This window comes from Leucopleurus acutus (genome assembly GCF_964270905.1).
Source record: "Leucopleurus acutus genome assembly, chromosome: 2".
Lineage (NCBI taxonomy): Eukaryota > Metazoa > Chordata > Mammalia > Artiodactyla > Delphinidae > Leucopleurus > Leucopleurus acutus.
In genome coordinates, this window is record NC_139143.1 from 43971825 (window position 1) to 43989435 (window position 17611).

Here is a 17611-nt window from a genome sequence, read left to right on the forward strand (position 1 = left end):
AGCTGAAAAGCACAAAGAAAATTAAATATCCATAATCCTATCAACTATTGGTTAATTTTGGTATATTTCCAACTAATCTCTTTCTGTGTGTATCAATATACTACTTTTGTTTTAATAAAAGGAATGAAAAAAGGTACACACTGATTTGGAGTCTGCTTTTTCCACTCAGGAATTTATCATAGTTTCTCACATTGATTTTTTTTTAAACAATAAACTACCTACTATAAAATCCTTAATATTTTTGCTAGACACATGGATTTAAATTTTTTTTTGAAAACTATACAGCTTTGCTCACAGCTCTGATGATTTTTTTGGGATAAACTCTAAATGCAACTGGTGGTTTAAAAGTCATGTCCATTTTAAAACTTTTGACATACAGAAAAGTTACGTTAAATACTAAAATTTGAGGGTACTGGTTCCCCAAATACGTTTACTTATGTTGGTTGACCTTCTTATTCTTTGCCAACTAATAAGAAAATGTCAGCTTCTTTTGTTTGCTCTTTAATACCAGTCAGGTTACTTTTATATTTCTTTTACTAGTCATACAGGTTTACTTACAATTCTACAAATAAATCTTGCTCATTGATAATTTTCCAGGATTGTTTGCAAGATCGTTTCAACAGAAAAGTTCTCCCCCTTATCCACTTCAGCTGACCAATTCCTACCCCTCCCAACTCTAATGACATTTACTGGTTCCAAGAAATTTGGCACTTAATGCCCCCCACCCCGTCCTTGCCTTTTTCATGCATGTATATTTCATCTTCAATAAAACATTTAGTGGCTCAAGGACAAAAGCCCGGTAGCGTTGGAAACCATTATGCTAATGGCCCGGTGTTAACAATTTACCTTCCCAGGGGTCCTTTCCTGGGAACACAGGGAAGGCTAATTGACTTTAGCAGTTGGGAGAGCAATGACCAAACCTTTCGTGATTTTGAAATCAGGCCATGAGAGGCTTCAGAAGCAGAGGCTCAACCACGGAAACCTGAACTATTGTCCCGAATTATGCCTGACTAATGCTAAAGATTGAGCAAGGGCCCAGGTGTCCGGACAGTCTGGAGTGCCCCAGGTCCAGACTGGAGTCCTGAGAGGTGTCTGCCCCACAGTGACCCACTGGCTGGGCTCTAGGTTTCTATTTTCGGGTCGATGCGCTTGATTCTTTAGTCCAGCTTTCCGGAAAAGGGACAGTGATGACCGCACCGGCCCTTGATTCCTTTCCACCGTTCTTGAGTAGGTTGGTAACAGTCTGTTTACGTAGAGGCGGTGAGCAAGCCATTTCCCGCAAGCCGCCGCGGCTCTCCTTCAGGTCTGCAGACAGAGGAGTCAGAGACAGTCCGAGTCCAAGAAGGAGGCGCAAAGCTCCCAGCCCACCGGGAGGGTTAGCCCCACGCAAGGGCCTCGCCCCGCCTCTCCAGGCTTAAGGGCCGCCCCGGGCGCCGAGGCCCAGCCTTGCAGCCCGCCCATTGGCCTCGCAAGGCCCTCTCCTTCGCTCCTGCAGCGTTCTAGGCCACGCCCACCTGCGTGACCGCACAGGACACTGTGAATCCGGGGATTATTGCGTCTGGTAACTGAACTCTATCTAAAAGGTTTCTCCTGGCTTGGTCTCGGGTTTCCCGCTGATTTTCCCAAAAATGACGGCGTCTTGCGCGCCTCGCCGCGCGCCTTGCCAGGCACCTCCCGGCCGCCCAGAGAGTCCCCCTTTTCCTTGGTGCTGCGGCGGGATTCTTTTGCTGTCTTTAGTGCTCCCGTTGCCCATATTCTCCGGTAGGAGCCTGGAGAGAGTGTGCGCCTGGCGGCGAACTGGAGTGGGTCGGGGAGCAGGCAGGTCAGAACCGAGGGCCGGGTGAGCTTTGCTTGTTGGCTCCGGGCGGAGGCGCGAAGCTGGATCCACCCGGGGTCGTGCGGAGTTAGGGTTGAAGGCGTGGCCGGAATGTCCTGGGTCTTGCTGTGCGGGGACCCACCGGGGTGGAGACCACGTAGTGGCCGAGGAGAAGGCTTGCTTGGTGGTGGGCACTGAGCGGTGAGGGGTGGTGGGCTCGGCCGGGGTTTACCCCGGACCAGGCTGGGTCCCTAGCAAAAGTCTGTAGGGTGTTTCCAGGACTGAGCCAAGTCGGAACAGGAGCAGGGACCCGTGCTGGTGGGGACGGCTTGCTCTTGAGTGCCCCTGTGTCTGGGGATGCTGCTAGGCTGGTGCTGTGCCCTGGGGGAGGGGTTGCCTTATGTTCTCTAGGCCGGTGATGCCTTGTGTGTGGGGGTGTTTGTGCCCCGCTGGGGAGCCTGGGGGAATGTACCCTGGTGTATGCTTTGTGGAAGTCGCCAGCCCAGTGGTGCGCAGTGTGGGACAAGGAAGCTGCTTTGTATGGGGCTTACCGAAGCAACCTAAAAAACATTGGTAGCCAAACCTAGTGAAAAATGAGTATCCTGAAAATGAACTATAAATGACGTTCATCTGGTTTTCCCATACAGCTTCATAAACTAGAGCTGAGGCCCATTCACTTTTTTTTTCTTTTCCGTGTTTCATTGAATCGAATAAATACTTTAAATATATGCCCAAAAAAAGGCATGCTTAATTGTATAAAACATACACAATCAAAGGACAACCATTTTTAATACTTTGGTATATTTCCTTCTGTCTTTATATACACGTGTGTTTCCATGTCCAAGTTATTTTTAGGATCTATTACATATACAGTTTGTATGCTGCATTTTTTCTTAGCAGCCTTCATTCAATAAATACTTGCCTTCTATATGCCAGGTCCTATGCTGGTCTTGGGTCCCCAGTGCCAGGCCCATGTTAGGAAATAAAATACTTGCTACAATTTATTGGGAGTGGTAGACAGTAGCCAAAACATAATGATAATGAATATGTTATAACCCAAAAGAAGTACCCAGGAGGAAAGGAGCATGATTCTCTGACAGCATTTAACAAATGACTGGTGGAAGGGAAGACATTTCTGCTCATCAAACAGGCCAAACTCTGCCCTTTGCCTTCTGTACATGCTGTTCCCTTGGCCTTGGAACATTCTCCTTCTGCCTCTTGAGTAATTGGCTCCTTCTTATTCTTCAAAGTCAGTTGTGATGTTATCCCCTCAGAGGGACCTTCTCTGATGCACTGTTTCCGGTGGACACACACACTTCAGCTCAATTCCCCCCAACTGGTAGTCACCCTCCCAAACTATGTTTTCTGTTCTCTCCTCACTAGAATGCAGAGATCTTGGCTGTCTTGTCGCACTTGTGGTTTCAAATGCCCATTTTTTTTTTGCCTCAGTGTCAACATTATTGTATAACTCTCAAGTACCAGAAAATTAAAGGTAACATTCAGCTGAGGCTTAGAGCCCAGGAACAACTTCTCTTGCTTCCAGGAGGAAGGTTCTCTAAAGAACCATGCTTAGGATGGACTTTCTGTGGTGCCTAAAAAGCTAAGGCAGGGACAGCTGGGGGTCAGAAAGGATCTATCTTCTCCTGACTGTAGACTCCTCAGCGTTCTCAATACTCCAGTCTTGCTTGTTAGGGATCACTTTGGAAGTTTATTTCTCTGCAAGAGAGTTGTGGGTGATGGAACAGCAGTGCTAACAAAAAATTAAAAGGAATTTTTTAAAGAATAATAATGTTTAGAATAGGCTTAAAGCTAGAAGTTGAAGGAGATGATGAAAACTATTCAAAATAAAGGAAAATAGATAAGTAAAATGAATAGGATGTATCAGGGAAGATAACAGCTAGAAATGAAGAGGAGGAAAAACAAGGTTAGGTTTAAGGTTGAAAGGTAAAATCAGGATAGGTAAGAAACTTAGGTAAGGTACAAATGAGAACTCACTATGTTGGGCAGGGAAAGTATGTGGATATAATAAACATGCGCTGAAGCGGCTCACGAGGAGAAGGTTTTGTAGTCGAACAGTGTTGTGCCTTGGGAGTCTTGCCATCTCAGAGGTAGTTTCCAAATGGTAGATCACAGAAGGGACCAGTCTCATTCCTCCAGAATGAGTCTGCTTTGTTGGACAAAACCTACAATTTCCTTTTATGGGTGGTCTCTTCTGCCTATTTTAGGTCTTTTCTTTTGAAAGAAGCCACGGTCAATAAGTGCTTACACAGTAGTTTCTTAGTTTCTTACTCTGCATATTACAGTGCAAGAAGAATAGTCCTTATTGGTCAATTGCTAGGTTACAATAATACTGGGAGATAGAGAACAAAAGAAATTAGGTGGTCAAATCTTTCTCCAGTGCATAACGTTTTAAGATGATTATTTTCAATATTAAATTCATTATACTGTATTCTTTACCATTGGTTTCTGTTTGACAGCAGTGTAACTTTGAGAACCAAAGCGTTTTGAATAGCGACTATGAGGCATGTACTGTGTGAGGTGTTGTGGCCACACGGCTGAATGGAGTCCACAATATCATGTGTTAAACATGAAGACATGTGATGGTGAGCTGAGAGATCCATGCAGAGGAGAGTCCGAGTACTACCGAACTCAGGTCTGGCTGCTCGCTGCTCAGAAAGTCAATACTTGAGAGACAAGTACTGGTAGGAATGGAAAGGTTTAATCAGAAGGCTGGCATCTGGGGAGAAGGCAGACTCCTGTCCCAGAGCTAACTCTGAAGATTCTGCTTGGCCATGAAAGTTTTTTAAGGGAAAAAGGGGAAGTAATCTCACTTAATCATTGAGATAGGGAGTCATATTTATTGACATCTCCCATTGCCTGCAGACTTGTTGACTCCTTGTGATATTTCTTTAGATGTTATCTGTTTCACACAGTTTGCTCTCGAGTTTACTGAAGGGAAAGCTGGGGGAAAGATCTGATCATCTGTTAATTATTCTTCCTTTCTATTTGATCTAAGAAGAGAACCAACAGGTTAGGCAAAGTATTGTGTAATCAAAAGATGTGAAAGGTGTGCTTGGGCCAGAAGTTAATTAAAGTATAGCTTTGCTAAAGTGACAAGACAAAAGGGACCTCCTGCAAAAAGCTCTTTCCTACAAAAAGCTGCTTACACAAGAGAAGGGGAGTGGTCAGTGCCTCCCCAGGGAAGCAGAGACTACTTCCTAGAGGAGATGTTGAGTGAATTAAGTCAAGGAAGACAAGAGTTGAAGGAGTTCTCCTGAGCAGGAAGAAAGGTGTTCAGAGCAGAGATAACAGTGTGAGCAAAGGCTCAGAGATGTCACATGGCTCAGGGCAGTAATGGACTGCCTAGCTACCCAGTGTGGCAGCAGTAGGGCAAAGGAGGCAAGAGGAAGGCAGCGGTGTAGATCACAGAGTGAATTATTATGGAAGAACAGGATAGTTAGGAATGAAAAATTACTATCATAAAAATCAGACTGTGGTGTTATTACCTGTTCTTTTTGGGCACCTTGAGGCCTTTCGTTTGCCCTAGCGCAATGCAAATCTAAACTAAGCTTGCTTTAATCTCCCCAGGCTCTGTAGAAGACCATTGCTTAAGGACTAAATTGCAGACAAACGTTGTTGTCATAACCATACGAGGGTTCTAGATGACAGACAGTGATGGAAAGCAATGTGGGTAGTGGAACTGGGTTTCCTGGCTTGACCCTGCGTCTGCTATCTACAGGGAATATATTCATGGGCAAATTACTTCACCTTACCATGGTTCAGATTGCTCATCTTAAAGAATGGGAAATAGTACACAACTCATAGGAAGATTGTGGAGGATAAGTTAGTTAAAAAACGCTAAAATAATGATTGGCACAGGTTTAATTTGCTATTTCTAAAATGATTACTATCACCACGGTTTTAAGAAACAAGTTCTAGAATTGTTCATTGCTAATCTTTAGGAAAAAAATATAACCCACAGTCTTTGGAGTTCACTTTTAATAATGTTAAAATACTATTTCTAGTCATAGAAGTAATATAAAATGGGTTTATAATAAAATATTAAAACAAATATTTTGGCATGAAAGAAATTAAAAATTCTCATAAAGTGAAATGTCTGTAAATAAATGAATGAAAGAAATGGAAAATAGGAACAGAAACAGCAGTGAAAAGAGTGATGACTTGAAGCTATCTCTGGAGCAGTTTGGCTGAACAGTAAAGAATTTGAACTTTGACCCAAGGATGTATAAAACTGATAACAGTACTCATTCAGCTTTGGCACTAGGAACTAGAAATGCAGTGATGAATGAGACATGGTCCTCAAGAAGGCTATAGTCTCCTATGGAAATAAGCAATGAATAATTACAGTATGAAAAGTGCTATGAAAGAAGTAAATTGGGGCTCATGAGGACACTTAACTGAAATTTTTGGGTGAGAGATGTTAGGAGCCTCCAGGAAGAAGTGGCATCTAAGATGAAACTGAAGGAGGAGTGGGTGGGAGGAATGGCAGGGTCTCTGGTCAAAGCTGAAGTAATATGATGCATGGAGGTCTAGAGCACTACAGTAAGTTGAGTAATTTAATGAGCACTACTAGTGGAATTGAATATGGCTTAGAAGACTGTGCAAGAGTGAGCAGATATTAAAGCTCTATTAGCCATGTCAAGGAGCCTTAGACATTATCATGAGGGAAGCAGGGAGCCGTTGAAACATATCTGACTTGGAAGGGCCTTGGTCCTAGCATCACATCAGTATTACTCTGGTGGCAGTGTGAAGATGAACTGAATGAAAGGTGGCAAGACCAGTAAGGAGACCTATTCAGAAGCTCTTGTAGCAATCCAGATAAGAAATGATAGTGGCTTGAATTAGAAGTAAAGGTGGAAACAGAGAGAGGGAACAGGCATTTCAGTTGTGGAAAACATGTATCTTGTTTGCTGGCTTCATTATGTTATTTGAGATAGTGTGACACATTCCAAGTGGAGCTGTGGGGAGGCAGTTGAACACATAGACTTGGCACCCCAGCTAAGATCTAGGATGGAGAGAGGGATTTGGGAGGCAGCTCTCATCAGTTGTAATGATGTCATGAGAGTATACATTCTGACCCGGGGGGATTTGCAGAATGAAAATAAGGGGAGCTCGTAGAATAACTCATGAGGAACGTCACATTATGCAATCAGACAGAGAAGGAAGAGCAGCCAGAGGACAGGCTGAAAACCAGGCTGGTTTGCTACCTGGAAACCAAGGAAAAGAGCTTTTCAGGCACAAGAGAGCAAAGAGAGAATGAACAATAGCTCCTGATGTTGTAGACAGGGTAATTAAAATTACTGCGGGAGAGAGTGTTAGGGTGAATTTACCAAGAGGGAGGCTACTTAATGACTTGAAAATAATTTAAGTGGCTTATAAATGAGTGGGAACTGAGAAATAAAATTGATAGGTTAGATGATAGAGCCTGCGTTTTGAAGAAGCAAAGAAAGTTTAAAAATAGGTTGAGTGGACAGTGAGAGAAGGAGGGGGTAGTCAGATTTCAGGAAGTTCCAATTTGGGTCAGAGACCATGATTTTCTGAAGGGAACCACATGGGAAGGGGTGTGGCGTGTGCTTATGTCAGGGAGTTATTTTTAATTTTGCAAGCAGGTAGAGAGTGCTTGCACAATTTTTGCAAGTGTATAAAAAGTGAACAGTTTTCTTGATTCACAGCAGAGCATTATTTCACTTTCCTGACACTCACCTGGAACACTGGGGAGTTTTCTGAATGCAGCCTATCTTATTATGTAATAGCATCCATTGTTAAAGTTTAGCATTACAGCCTAATAATAATGTTGTAAACTATTTAGAAAAAACTAAGTTAAGATGTTATTTTTTTGGAGCTAGGGACATTTACTTTGAAAATCCTCATAGGAAAAAAATTCAATGTTCTGAGCAAAAGAAGAAATTTGATTATAAAAATGTGTGATTATTGGGCTCAATTATTACAGTGTATAAAGCTTGTGATCAACTGGTTGACAAAGCCAACATTCTAAACTGCACATTGTTAAAAGCACTCATTTCATGATGCATATTGGTAGGAAGAAATCCTTCATTAGTTGAATGGATTAAACTGTCCAATTGACATGTCTTTTTCCATTCAGAACACTATGTGTGAGAGTTATTTTAGGAATTTTCTCTTCTTTTTTATACTTTCGAGATAGTTACTGAAATTGAGTGCATAAACAAAGAACACTTGTGTAATTTAATTATGGGCATGCTATTAACTTGATTTCTTTCTTGGTGGTTCCAGGAAATTCTAGAACGATGTAATACATTTGCCTCTAGTACGAAATTATATAGCATTTCTAGCCTGTGTTTTTTGTTTGTTTGTTTTTTTCCTATGTTAAAATGAGAATGTCTGGCTCAGGGTATTGAGTAAATTTAATATTATTAATAAAATTCAACTCAACTAATTTTCTTTTTAAGCAATGCTTTTAATACTAAAGGGTTTTGTTTTGTTTTGGGGGGTTTTTTGTTTTGTTTTGTTTTCCTTTTTTTTTTTTTTTTGCTTTTTGCTTTTGTTTTGTTTTGGGCAGTTAATTGAGAAGCATTCATGTAACAAGATCAGCATAGTAGAAATGTTGAAAACATTTGCTAAGTGTTGAAACAGTTTCAGCACATGATGTAAATGAAATGTTGGACGGTGTATCAAGAGAGGAGTTTAGAGTTTAGAATATGATAGGAAAGGAGGGTAATATTTCACCTCTTTAGAGTTCTCTCTTGACCAGTCTCTCAATCTGCAGTAAGACGGAGATCCAGGGGAGTAATAAAAAAAAGGTTCGTCAGGGACCAAAATAGGTCTATTTCTTTCTCCTTAGATCCTTAACCTTATAGGTGTGGCCTCTGCATTCCTTTAGCACTTTAGGACTTGATGCGTCTCCATATCATTATTTTACATAATTTTTCTAACAGATTTGTTAGGTTGTTGAGCCCACAGATAATTAAAAGGAAGAGAAATTGTTGAAGTAGGAATTACATTCTCCTAGGGAGGGACTCCCCACGCCAAAAAATAAAAAGAATAAAAACTTATAAAAGTATAGCAAGAAAGTAGCTTTACTGTTGGGGTATATTAGATAAATAGCCCAAACATCTACCTCAGGGAGCTTCTAAGGATATGCATGCTCTATTGATCAGAGAAGAAAAATTAAATTACATTTAAAGTAATATCAAGAAAACAAAATTTTTTCAATGTAAGTCTATTCAAAATGGCAAATTTTGATATTTAAATGTTATCTATTTACTCATAAAATTATTTAGTTCACAAATATGAAATGAAGTCATACTTTGAAATACTTAGTCCATATGTATTTTGATCTTTGAAACCCACAATGTTTATTTAATAGTCACCTCTTATCATAGCATGTCTTGAGTACCCAGTGTGTACAGAGTGTAGTAGAAAAAGAAGGCATATGATCCGTGCCCTCTAGGACTTTGCCTACTGAGAGGAAACTGAGCCTGAAGTGACAAGTGATCACATGCTTGTGTTTCAAACTATGGAAGAGTAATCTGAGCAGAGTGCTATATACTATGGAAGACTTTTTAGAGGAGAGGTGAACTTTGAAATGAATTTAGAAAAAAGTATGTAAGGATATGTATATATATATATATATATATATATATATATATATTTAGTCAATACCAAAAAGATTTTGTCTCCTTTAATTTATTGAATGAAAATTTAGCTTATTCCTCAACAAATTAAAAGCTAATAGGATGTTATTTAAAGTAAACAAGACACATCCTCTGCTACTACCATCACTTGGGTAAAAGCATGTGACAATCACTTAAAATCTTGCTAAGAACCTTTCCATTTATTCTGTACTGCCTACTTGCTGCTAGGCCACAAGTGGCTGGTGAAAGAGATTAAATCCTTAATTTTCTGTTTTTATTTTTATTCCTAGGTCCCTGTATTGACCCACCAGTAATGGAGAGTATGAAGCTCAAGGGTGTCATTAAACGCCATTATTATTCTGGGGACAGAATAAACTATGAGTGTCGCATAGGATACTTTTATGTGTGGCCTTATCTCCTCTCATCTACTTGTGAGCCTAATGGCTCATGGAGCCCTATTGAAGAAGCATGTTTAAGTAAGGAAACAAAACCATTTTTGTTTGTTGTTTTTTGCTTTCTGTAGAGATTTTTACACATTTTAGGGTCAATTTTCCACTGCAACAATAATGATTTTCTCATGCAAAACTAGGTTTTAGATAGCAATGCATTTTTTCAGGCTTTGAGAAATCTCCAGGGAATCTTTATTGGTGATTGGTTCCTCAGTAAATGTGAATTTTAAGTTTGCCCTTATAATAATTAAATAAAGAAAATAATATTTCATCAATATAAAAGAGCAGTGTAGAATTTTGATCTTGATTTAAATGTTTTGAAATTGGTATGAAAAAACGAATTTGAAAATTTTCTTTTAGGAAAATCATGTCCAAATCCAGAAATAAAGCATGGTGAAGTATATGCCCCAAATAAAACCTTTGAGTTTGAATCAGAAGCTCACATTTCTTGTAATGAGGGGTAAGTAAGTTACTCCTTAGAGGAAATAAGTTAAATGTTATGAATTCCATTTTTCTTTGCTTCTCAGCTTAATCATTCCCTTAAAGTTGATTTCATTTTTCTTTCTAGGTCATAAGTTGCACTTGTAGCCAAATAACTCTTGGGCTTTTTATGGAGAATGAAATGATGTGTAATTAATAGAAAGGAATTTAAATTGAAGAAAAGCAAAATCATATACTTATTATATGTGGTAATAAGCCTATTGGAAGCATTGAAAATGTAGTAATCATGGTGAATTTATCCTTAACAACACAGTGCACCCTAGTAAAAATGGCCAGCTCTCAGAGTTGAAGGAGGGCTCACAGAAATGACACCAACAGTGTAAGAGGGCTCCTTTTTCTCCACACCCTCTCCAGCATTTATCATTTGTAGACTTTTTAATGATGGGCATTCTGACTGGTGTGAGGTGATATCTCATTGTAGTTTTGATTTGCATTTCTCTAATAATTAGTTATGTTGAGCATCTTTTCATGTGCCTGTTGGCCATTTGTATGTCTTCTTTGAAGAAATGTCTACCTAGGTCTTTTGCCCATTTTTTGATTATGTTGTTGTTGTTGTTGTTGTTGATATTAAGCTGGATGAGCTGTATGTATTGGAAATTAATCCCTTCTTGGTAGCATCATTTACAAATATTTTCTCCCAGTCTGTAGGTTTTCTTTTCATTTTGTTTATGGTTTCCTTTGCTGTGCAAAAGCTTTTAAGTTTAATTAGGTCCCAGTTTTTATTTTTGTTTTTATCTCCATCACTCTAGGAGACGTATCCAAAAAAAATATTGCTGCAATTTATGTCAAAGAGTGTTCTGCCTATGTTTTCTTCTGTATTATAATATACTGTCTTATATTTAGGTCTTTAATCCATTTTGAGTTTATTTTTTTATACATTTCTATATGGTATTAAAGAATGTTCTAATTTCATTCTTTTTACATATAGCTGTCCAGTTTTCTTTTTTTTTTTTTTTTTTTTTTTTTTGCGGTACACGGGCCTCTCACTGTTGTGGCCTCTCCCGTTGCGGAGCACAGGCTCCGGACGCGCAGGCTCAGCGGCCATGGCTCACGGGCCCAGACGCTCCGCGGCATGTGGGATCTTCCCGGACCGGGGCACGAACCCGTGTCCCCTGCATCGGCAGGCGGACTCTCAACCACTGCGCCACCAGGGAAGCCCAGCTGTCCAGTTTTCTCAGCACCACTTGTTGACTGTCTTTTCTCCATTGTCTATTCTTGCCTCCTTTGTCATAGATTAATTGACCATCAGTGTATGGGTTTATTTATGGGCTTTCTATCATGCTCCATTGATTTATATGTCTGGCTTTTCTGCCAGTACCATACTGTTTTGATGACTGTTGCTTTATTGTATAGTCTGAAGTCAGGGAGCATGATTCCTCCTGCTCCATTCTTCTTTCTCAAGAGTGTTTTGGCTAATAGGAGTCTTTTGTGTTTCCATACAAATTTAAAAATATTTCGTTCTAGTTCTGTGAAAAATGCCATTGTATTGAATCTGTAGATTGCCTTGGGTAGTATAGTCATTTTGACAATGCTGATTCTCCCAATCCAAGAACATGGGATATCTCTCCATCTGTTTGTGTCATCTTCAGTTTCTTTCATCAGTGTCTTATAGTTTTCAGAGTACAGGTCTTTTGCCTCCTTAGGTAAGTTTATTTCTAGATATTTTATTCTTTTTGATGCAGTGGTAAATGGGATTGTTTCCTTAATTTCTGTTTCTCATCTTTCGTTGTTAGTGTATAGAAGTGAAACAGATTTCTGTATATTAATTTTGTATTCAGCAACTTTACCAGATTCATTTATGAGCTCTAGTAGTTTTCTGGTAGTGTCTTTAGGATTTTCTATGTATAACATCATGTCATCTGCAAACAGTGACAGTTTTACTTCTTTTCCAATTTGGATTCCTTTACTTCTTTTTCTTTTCTGCTTCCTGTGGCTAGGACTTCCAAAACTATGCTGAATAAAAGTGGTGAGAGTGGGCCTCCTTGTACTGTTCCAGATCTTAGAGGAAATGCTTTCAGCTTTTCACCATTGAGTATGATGTGGGTTTGTCATATATGGCCTTTATTATGTTGAGCTATGTTTCCTCTATGCCTACTTTCTGAAGAGTTTTTATCATAAATGGATGTTGAATTTTATAAAAAGTTTGTCTGCATCTGTTGAGAGGATCACATGGTTTTTATCCTTCAATTTGTTAATATGCTGTATCACATTGATCAATCACATTGATTGATTTGTGAATATTGAAAATCCTTGCCTCCCTGTGATAAATCCCACTAGATCATGATGTATGATCCTTTTAACGTATTTTTGGAATTGGTTTGCTGGTATTTTGCTGAGGATTTTTGCATCTATTTTCATCAGTGATATTGACCTATAAATTTCTTTTTTGTGTGATATCTTTGTCTGGTTTTGGTATCAGGGTGATGGTGGCCTCAGAGAACAAGTTTGGAAGAGTTCTTTCCTCTGCAGTTTTTTGGAATAGTTTCAGAAGGATGGGTGTTACCTGTGTTTCCTTATTGATTTTCTGTCTGGATGATCTGTCCATTGATGTAAGTGGAGTGTTAAGGTCCCCTACTATCATTGTGTTACTGTCAATTTTTGCTTTATGGCTGTTAGCCCTTGCCTTATATATTGAGGTGCTCCTATGTTGGGTGCATATATATTTACAATTGTTATAATCTTCTTCTTCTACTGATCCTTTGCTCATTATGTAGTGTCTTTGTCTCTTGTAACCGTCTTTATTAAAGTCCATTTTTGTCTGACATAAGTATTGCAACTCTGACTTTCTTTTGATTTCCATTTGCATGGAATACTTTTTCCATTTCCTCACTATCAGTCTGTATGTGTCTCCAGATCTGAAGTGAGTCTCTTGTAGGCAGTGTATATATTAGTCTTGTTTTTGTAACCATTCAGCCAGTCTGTCTTTTGCTTGGAGCATTTAGTCTATTTACATTTAAGGTAATTATAGATAAGTATGTTCCTATTGCCATTTTGTTAATTGGTTTTTGTTTTTGTAGGTCTTTTTCTTTCCCCTTCTTTCATTCTCTACTCTTGTGATGACTATCTTTAATGTTATGTTTGGATTCCTTTTTCTTTTTGTATGTATATCTATTATAGATTTTTGACAATTACTGTTTTTGATTTTATATTTTACATCTAATTGTTTTGTGTAGCCCTTAACTGCTTATTGTGGATACAAATGATTTTTACTATTTGCATCTTTTAACCTCCCTACTAGCTTTGTGTGTGGATGATTTCCTACCTTTCTTGTAAGTTTGCCTTTACCAGTGAGCTTTTCCATTTTATAATTTTCTTGTTTCTATTTGTGGCCTTTGCTTTTCCACCTAGAGAAGTTCTTTATCATTTGTTGTAAAGTTGGTTTGGTAATACTGAATTATTTTAGCTTTTGCTTGTCTGTAAAGCTGTTGATTTCTCCATGAAGTCTGAATGGGAGCATTGCTGGGTAGAGGATTCTTAGTTGTAGGTTTTTGTCTTTCATCACTTTAAGTATATCATTGCCACTCCTTTCTGACCTGCAGAGTTTCTGCTGAAAAATCAGTTGATAGCCTTATGGGAGTTCTCTTGTATGTTACTTGTTGCTTTTCCCTTGTTGCTTTTAATATTCTCTCTTTATCTTTAATTTTCATCATTTTGATTACACTGTGTCATGGTGTATTCCTCTGTGGGTTAATCCTGTATGGGACTCTCTGCACTTCTGGACTTGGGTGACTGTTTCCTTCCCCAGGTTAGAGAAGTTTTCAGCAATTATCTTTTCAAATATTTTCTCAGGTCCTTTCTCTCTCTCTCTTCTCCTTCTGGGACCCTGATAATGCAAATATTAGCATGCTTGATGTTGTCCCAGAAGTCTCTTGAACTGTCCTCATTCCTTTTCATTTTTTTTTCTCTTCAGTGGCAGTGATTTCCACTACTCTGTCTTCCACCTCACTAATCAGTTCTTCCATCTCATTTACTCTACTATTGATACCTTCTAGTGTATTTTTCATTTCAGTTATTGTATTCTTTAATTCTGTTTGGTTGTTCTTTATATTTTCTAATTCTTTGTTAAAAACTTCTAATTTTTCATTCCGTGCATCCATTCTCTGCCCGAGTTCTTTGATCATCTTTACTATCATTACTCTGAACTCTTTCTTGGGTAGATTGCCTATCTCCATGTCACTTAGTTCTTCTGGGGTTTTATCTTGTTCCTTCATCTGAAACATATTCCTCTGTTGCTTCATTTTCTCTAAATTGCTATTTGTATTTTTATGTATGTGGTAGGTTGGTTACTTTTTTTTTGGCCTTAGAGAAGTGACCCTCTGTAGGAGACATCCTATGCATCCCAGCAGTGCACTCCCCTCTCATCACCCAAGGGCCAGGGGCCAGCTGGTCCCAGGGTAGTATCTGGCCTGCATTTGCAGACTTGGCTTGCAGGTTGCAGGACTGTATTTTCTTGCTTCTGGTGTCTGCCCCCTAACTGTTGGAGCTGGGTTTTGGTCCTCTGGTGGGCAGGGCCATGTCTAGGGGTGTGTTTAGAGGTGGCTGTGGACTCAGGAAGTCTTTAAGCAGCCTGTCTGCTCATGGGTAGGGGTGTATCCCCTCCCAGTTTGTTGTTTGGCCTGAGATGTCCCAGCACTGGAGCCTACAGGCTGTTGGGTGGGGCCAGGTCTTGGTGCCAAAGTATCAGCCTCTGGGAGAACTCACACAAATGAATCCCCTGATATATCTGCCGCAATGTCTATATCCCCAGAGTGAGCCACAGCTGCCTCCACTTCCCTAGGAGACCCTCCAAGATGAATAGGTAGCTCCGGCCCAGGCTCCTATGAAGTTACTGCTTTTACCTTTGGTCCTTTGGTGTGTTTGAGACTTTTTTGTGCACCCTTTAAGAGTGAAATCTCTATTTTCCCCAATCCTGTGGAGCTCCTGCAATCAAGCCCCACTGGCCTTCAAAGCCAAATGCTCTGGGAGTTCCTCTTCCCAGTGCTGGACCCCTGGGCTGTGGGGCCTCACGTGGGGCTCAGAATTCACTCCTGTGGGAGAATCTCTGTAATATAATTATTCTCCAGTTTGTGGGGTGCCCACTGTGGGGTATGGGATTTAATTATATTGCAAGGCTGCCCCTTCTACCAGTCTCCTTGTGGTTCCATCTTTATGTCTTTAGCTGTAGGGGATCTTTTCTAGTAGGTTTCAGTCTTTTTCAATGATGATTGCTCTATAGATTGTTATGATTTTGGTGTTCTTGTGAGAGGAGGTGAGCTTAGGGTCCTTCTACTCTGCCATCTTAGCCACTCTGTCTTTGTCTTTTGAAAGTTTGGTTATTATGTGACTTAGTGTTGATGTCTTTAAGTTCATTTTACCTGGGGGTTGTTGAGCTTCTTGGATGTTTATATTTGTGTCTTTCATCAAATTTGCAAAGTTGCTCACCATTATTTTTTTTAAATATTCTCTCTGCCCCTTTCTATCTCTCTTCTCCCTCTGAGACTCCCACGCTGTGTAGGTTGATCCACTTGATGATATCACACAGGTCCTTTAGGCTCTGCTCACTTTTCTTCACTCTTTTTCCTTTCTGTTCCTCAGACTCAGTAACTTCCACCATTCTATATTCATGTTCACTGATCCTTCTGCAGCTCAAATTTGCCTTTAATCCCTCTATTGAATTTTTAATACCAGGTATTGTACTTTTAAGCTCCACAATTTCTTTTTGGTTCCTTTTTAGGTTTTCTAGCTCCTTATGATACTTCCATTTTGTTCACACATCATTTTCTTGACTTTCTCCAAGTCTTTCTTTAGTTCTTTGAGCATCTTTAAGATATTTTGATGTCTTTATCTAATATATCTATCATCAGATATTTTTCAGGAACAGTTTCTGTTCATTTGTTTTTTTATTCTGAATGGACCACACTTTCCTGTTTCTTTGTATGTCTGGTGAATTTTTGTGGAATATTGGACATTGGAATCTAATAATGTGGTCACCCTGGAAATCAGATTCTCCCCTTTCCCTAGACATTGCAGTTTTTGTTATTGTTTTTGTTTATTGATTTTTGTATCATGTTTCTGTGGCAGGGATCACCTGAGATGTAAACTGAAGGCCTTCTCAGGCTGTTTCTGTGTTTTTTCCCTGAACATGCACACTCGCTTTCTAAATTTCCCTACATATGCAGTTGTTTTTGAATGTCCTAGTCTTTAGTGCCTGGCTTCTGAGAGTGGAAACATGAAAAATGAAGGTGGAAGCAAATGTTGTTGGATCTTTAAATCCCATGTAAGTCACTTCAACCAACAAGGAAAGGGCTTGCAAGAGTCGGCGAGGTGTGACAACAATGGCTGCCACCACTTTCTGTGATCAGAAATAGCAGTCAGCAATCAGAGTACAGATCCTTGGTACTTGGAAGACAGTCTTTTTCGCTATTGTACCTCCTGTAACCTGTGTGTAAGCTGCTTCAGGAGCACACGCACAGTTGCCTGCCACACTGCTGAGGGTAGGGATAAGTTGCTGCTGTTTTCCTAAGAGCTGAAACGGGCTGAAATTAATGCAATTTACCTGTCTGAGTTTTCCTCTAGAACTTGCAAGCCTTCAACAGACTCCAGAGTTCCAAAACAGTGACATCAGACAGATTCTGCCATTGCAGTTTTTGTCTAGTTATGGTGACAGATTCCTAGAGCTTCCAACTCTACCACCTTCCCAAAATCCTCTCCTAAAACACTAATGTACAGAAAATGAGTACAGCTTAATAGAAAAGTCAACTTGAACCTTGTACAAGCAGTTTCACTGATTATTTTTAAACTGATCAAGTAAAAATATTAGAACATCCTGTCATAGATATAGAGAGCCTATTAGGTACTTTGAGAGGTACCAAAAACTTAAAGCATAGACTCTTCTCAAAAAAAGTTGTAGCCTGGTTAGAAACACAATATATACTAACATAATATATTAAATCAAAATAGTAAATAAGAAGTGCCAAATACATGCCATTATTTATGATCATTACAATGAGAATCCAGAAGAAGAGAGTACTGTGAGTTTAAATCATCAGAGAAGATTTCATTAAGTAATATTCCCAAGCTATTCCTGGAAAGATATTCTGATCTAAAGAATATTAAAAAGAACTAAAACTTACCTAGTACTCACTATGTGTCAGATGCTAACTTATTCTCAAAACAACCCCATGATGTATGTACTATTATCTCTTTTACATAGATGAGGAAATTGAGCAAGA

The 17611-nt window shown here is 39.4% G+C and overlaps 2 protein-coding genes across 2 annotated transcripts in view; both read left to right on the forward strand.

Moving 5' to 3' along the window:
- Positions 1 to 1418, forward strand: part of CR1 (complement C3b/C4b receptor 1 (Knops blood group)) — a gene marked incomplete at both ends in the record, with an annotated part of 116442 nt that extends 115024 nt beyond the window's left edge. Inside the window, one exon of the mRNA XM_082858325.1 lies at positions 1162 to 1418. Within this exon, the coding sequence (XP_082714451.1) occupies positions 1162 to 1418 (257 nt within the window). The remainder of the gene's footprint in view (positions 1 to 1161) is intronic.
- Positions 1419 to 1628: 210 nt separating this feature from the next.
- The window catches only part of LOC309957238 (membrane cofactor protein-like), a gene marked incomplete at its 5' end in the record, with an annotated part of 54619 nt that continues 38636 nt past the window's right edge, over positions 1629 to 17611 (forward strand). The window contains 3 exons of the mRNA XM_082832379.1: positions 1629 to 1761; positions 9741 to 9926; positions 10260 to 10359. Coding sequence (XP_082688505.1) covers positions 1629 to 1761; positions 9741 to 9926; positions 10260 to 10359 — 419 coding nt within the window. The remainder of the gene's footprint in view (positions 1762 to 9740; positions 9927 to 10259; positions 10360 to 17611) is intronic.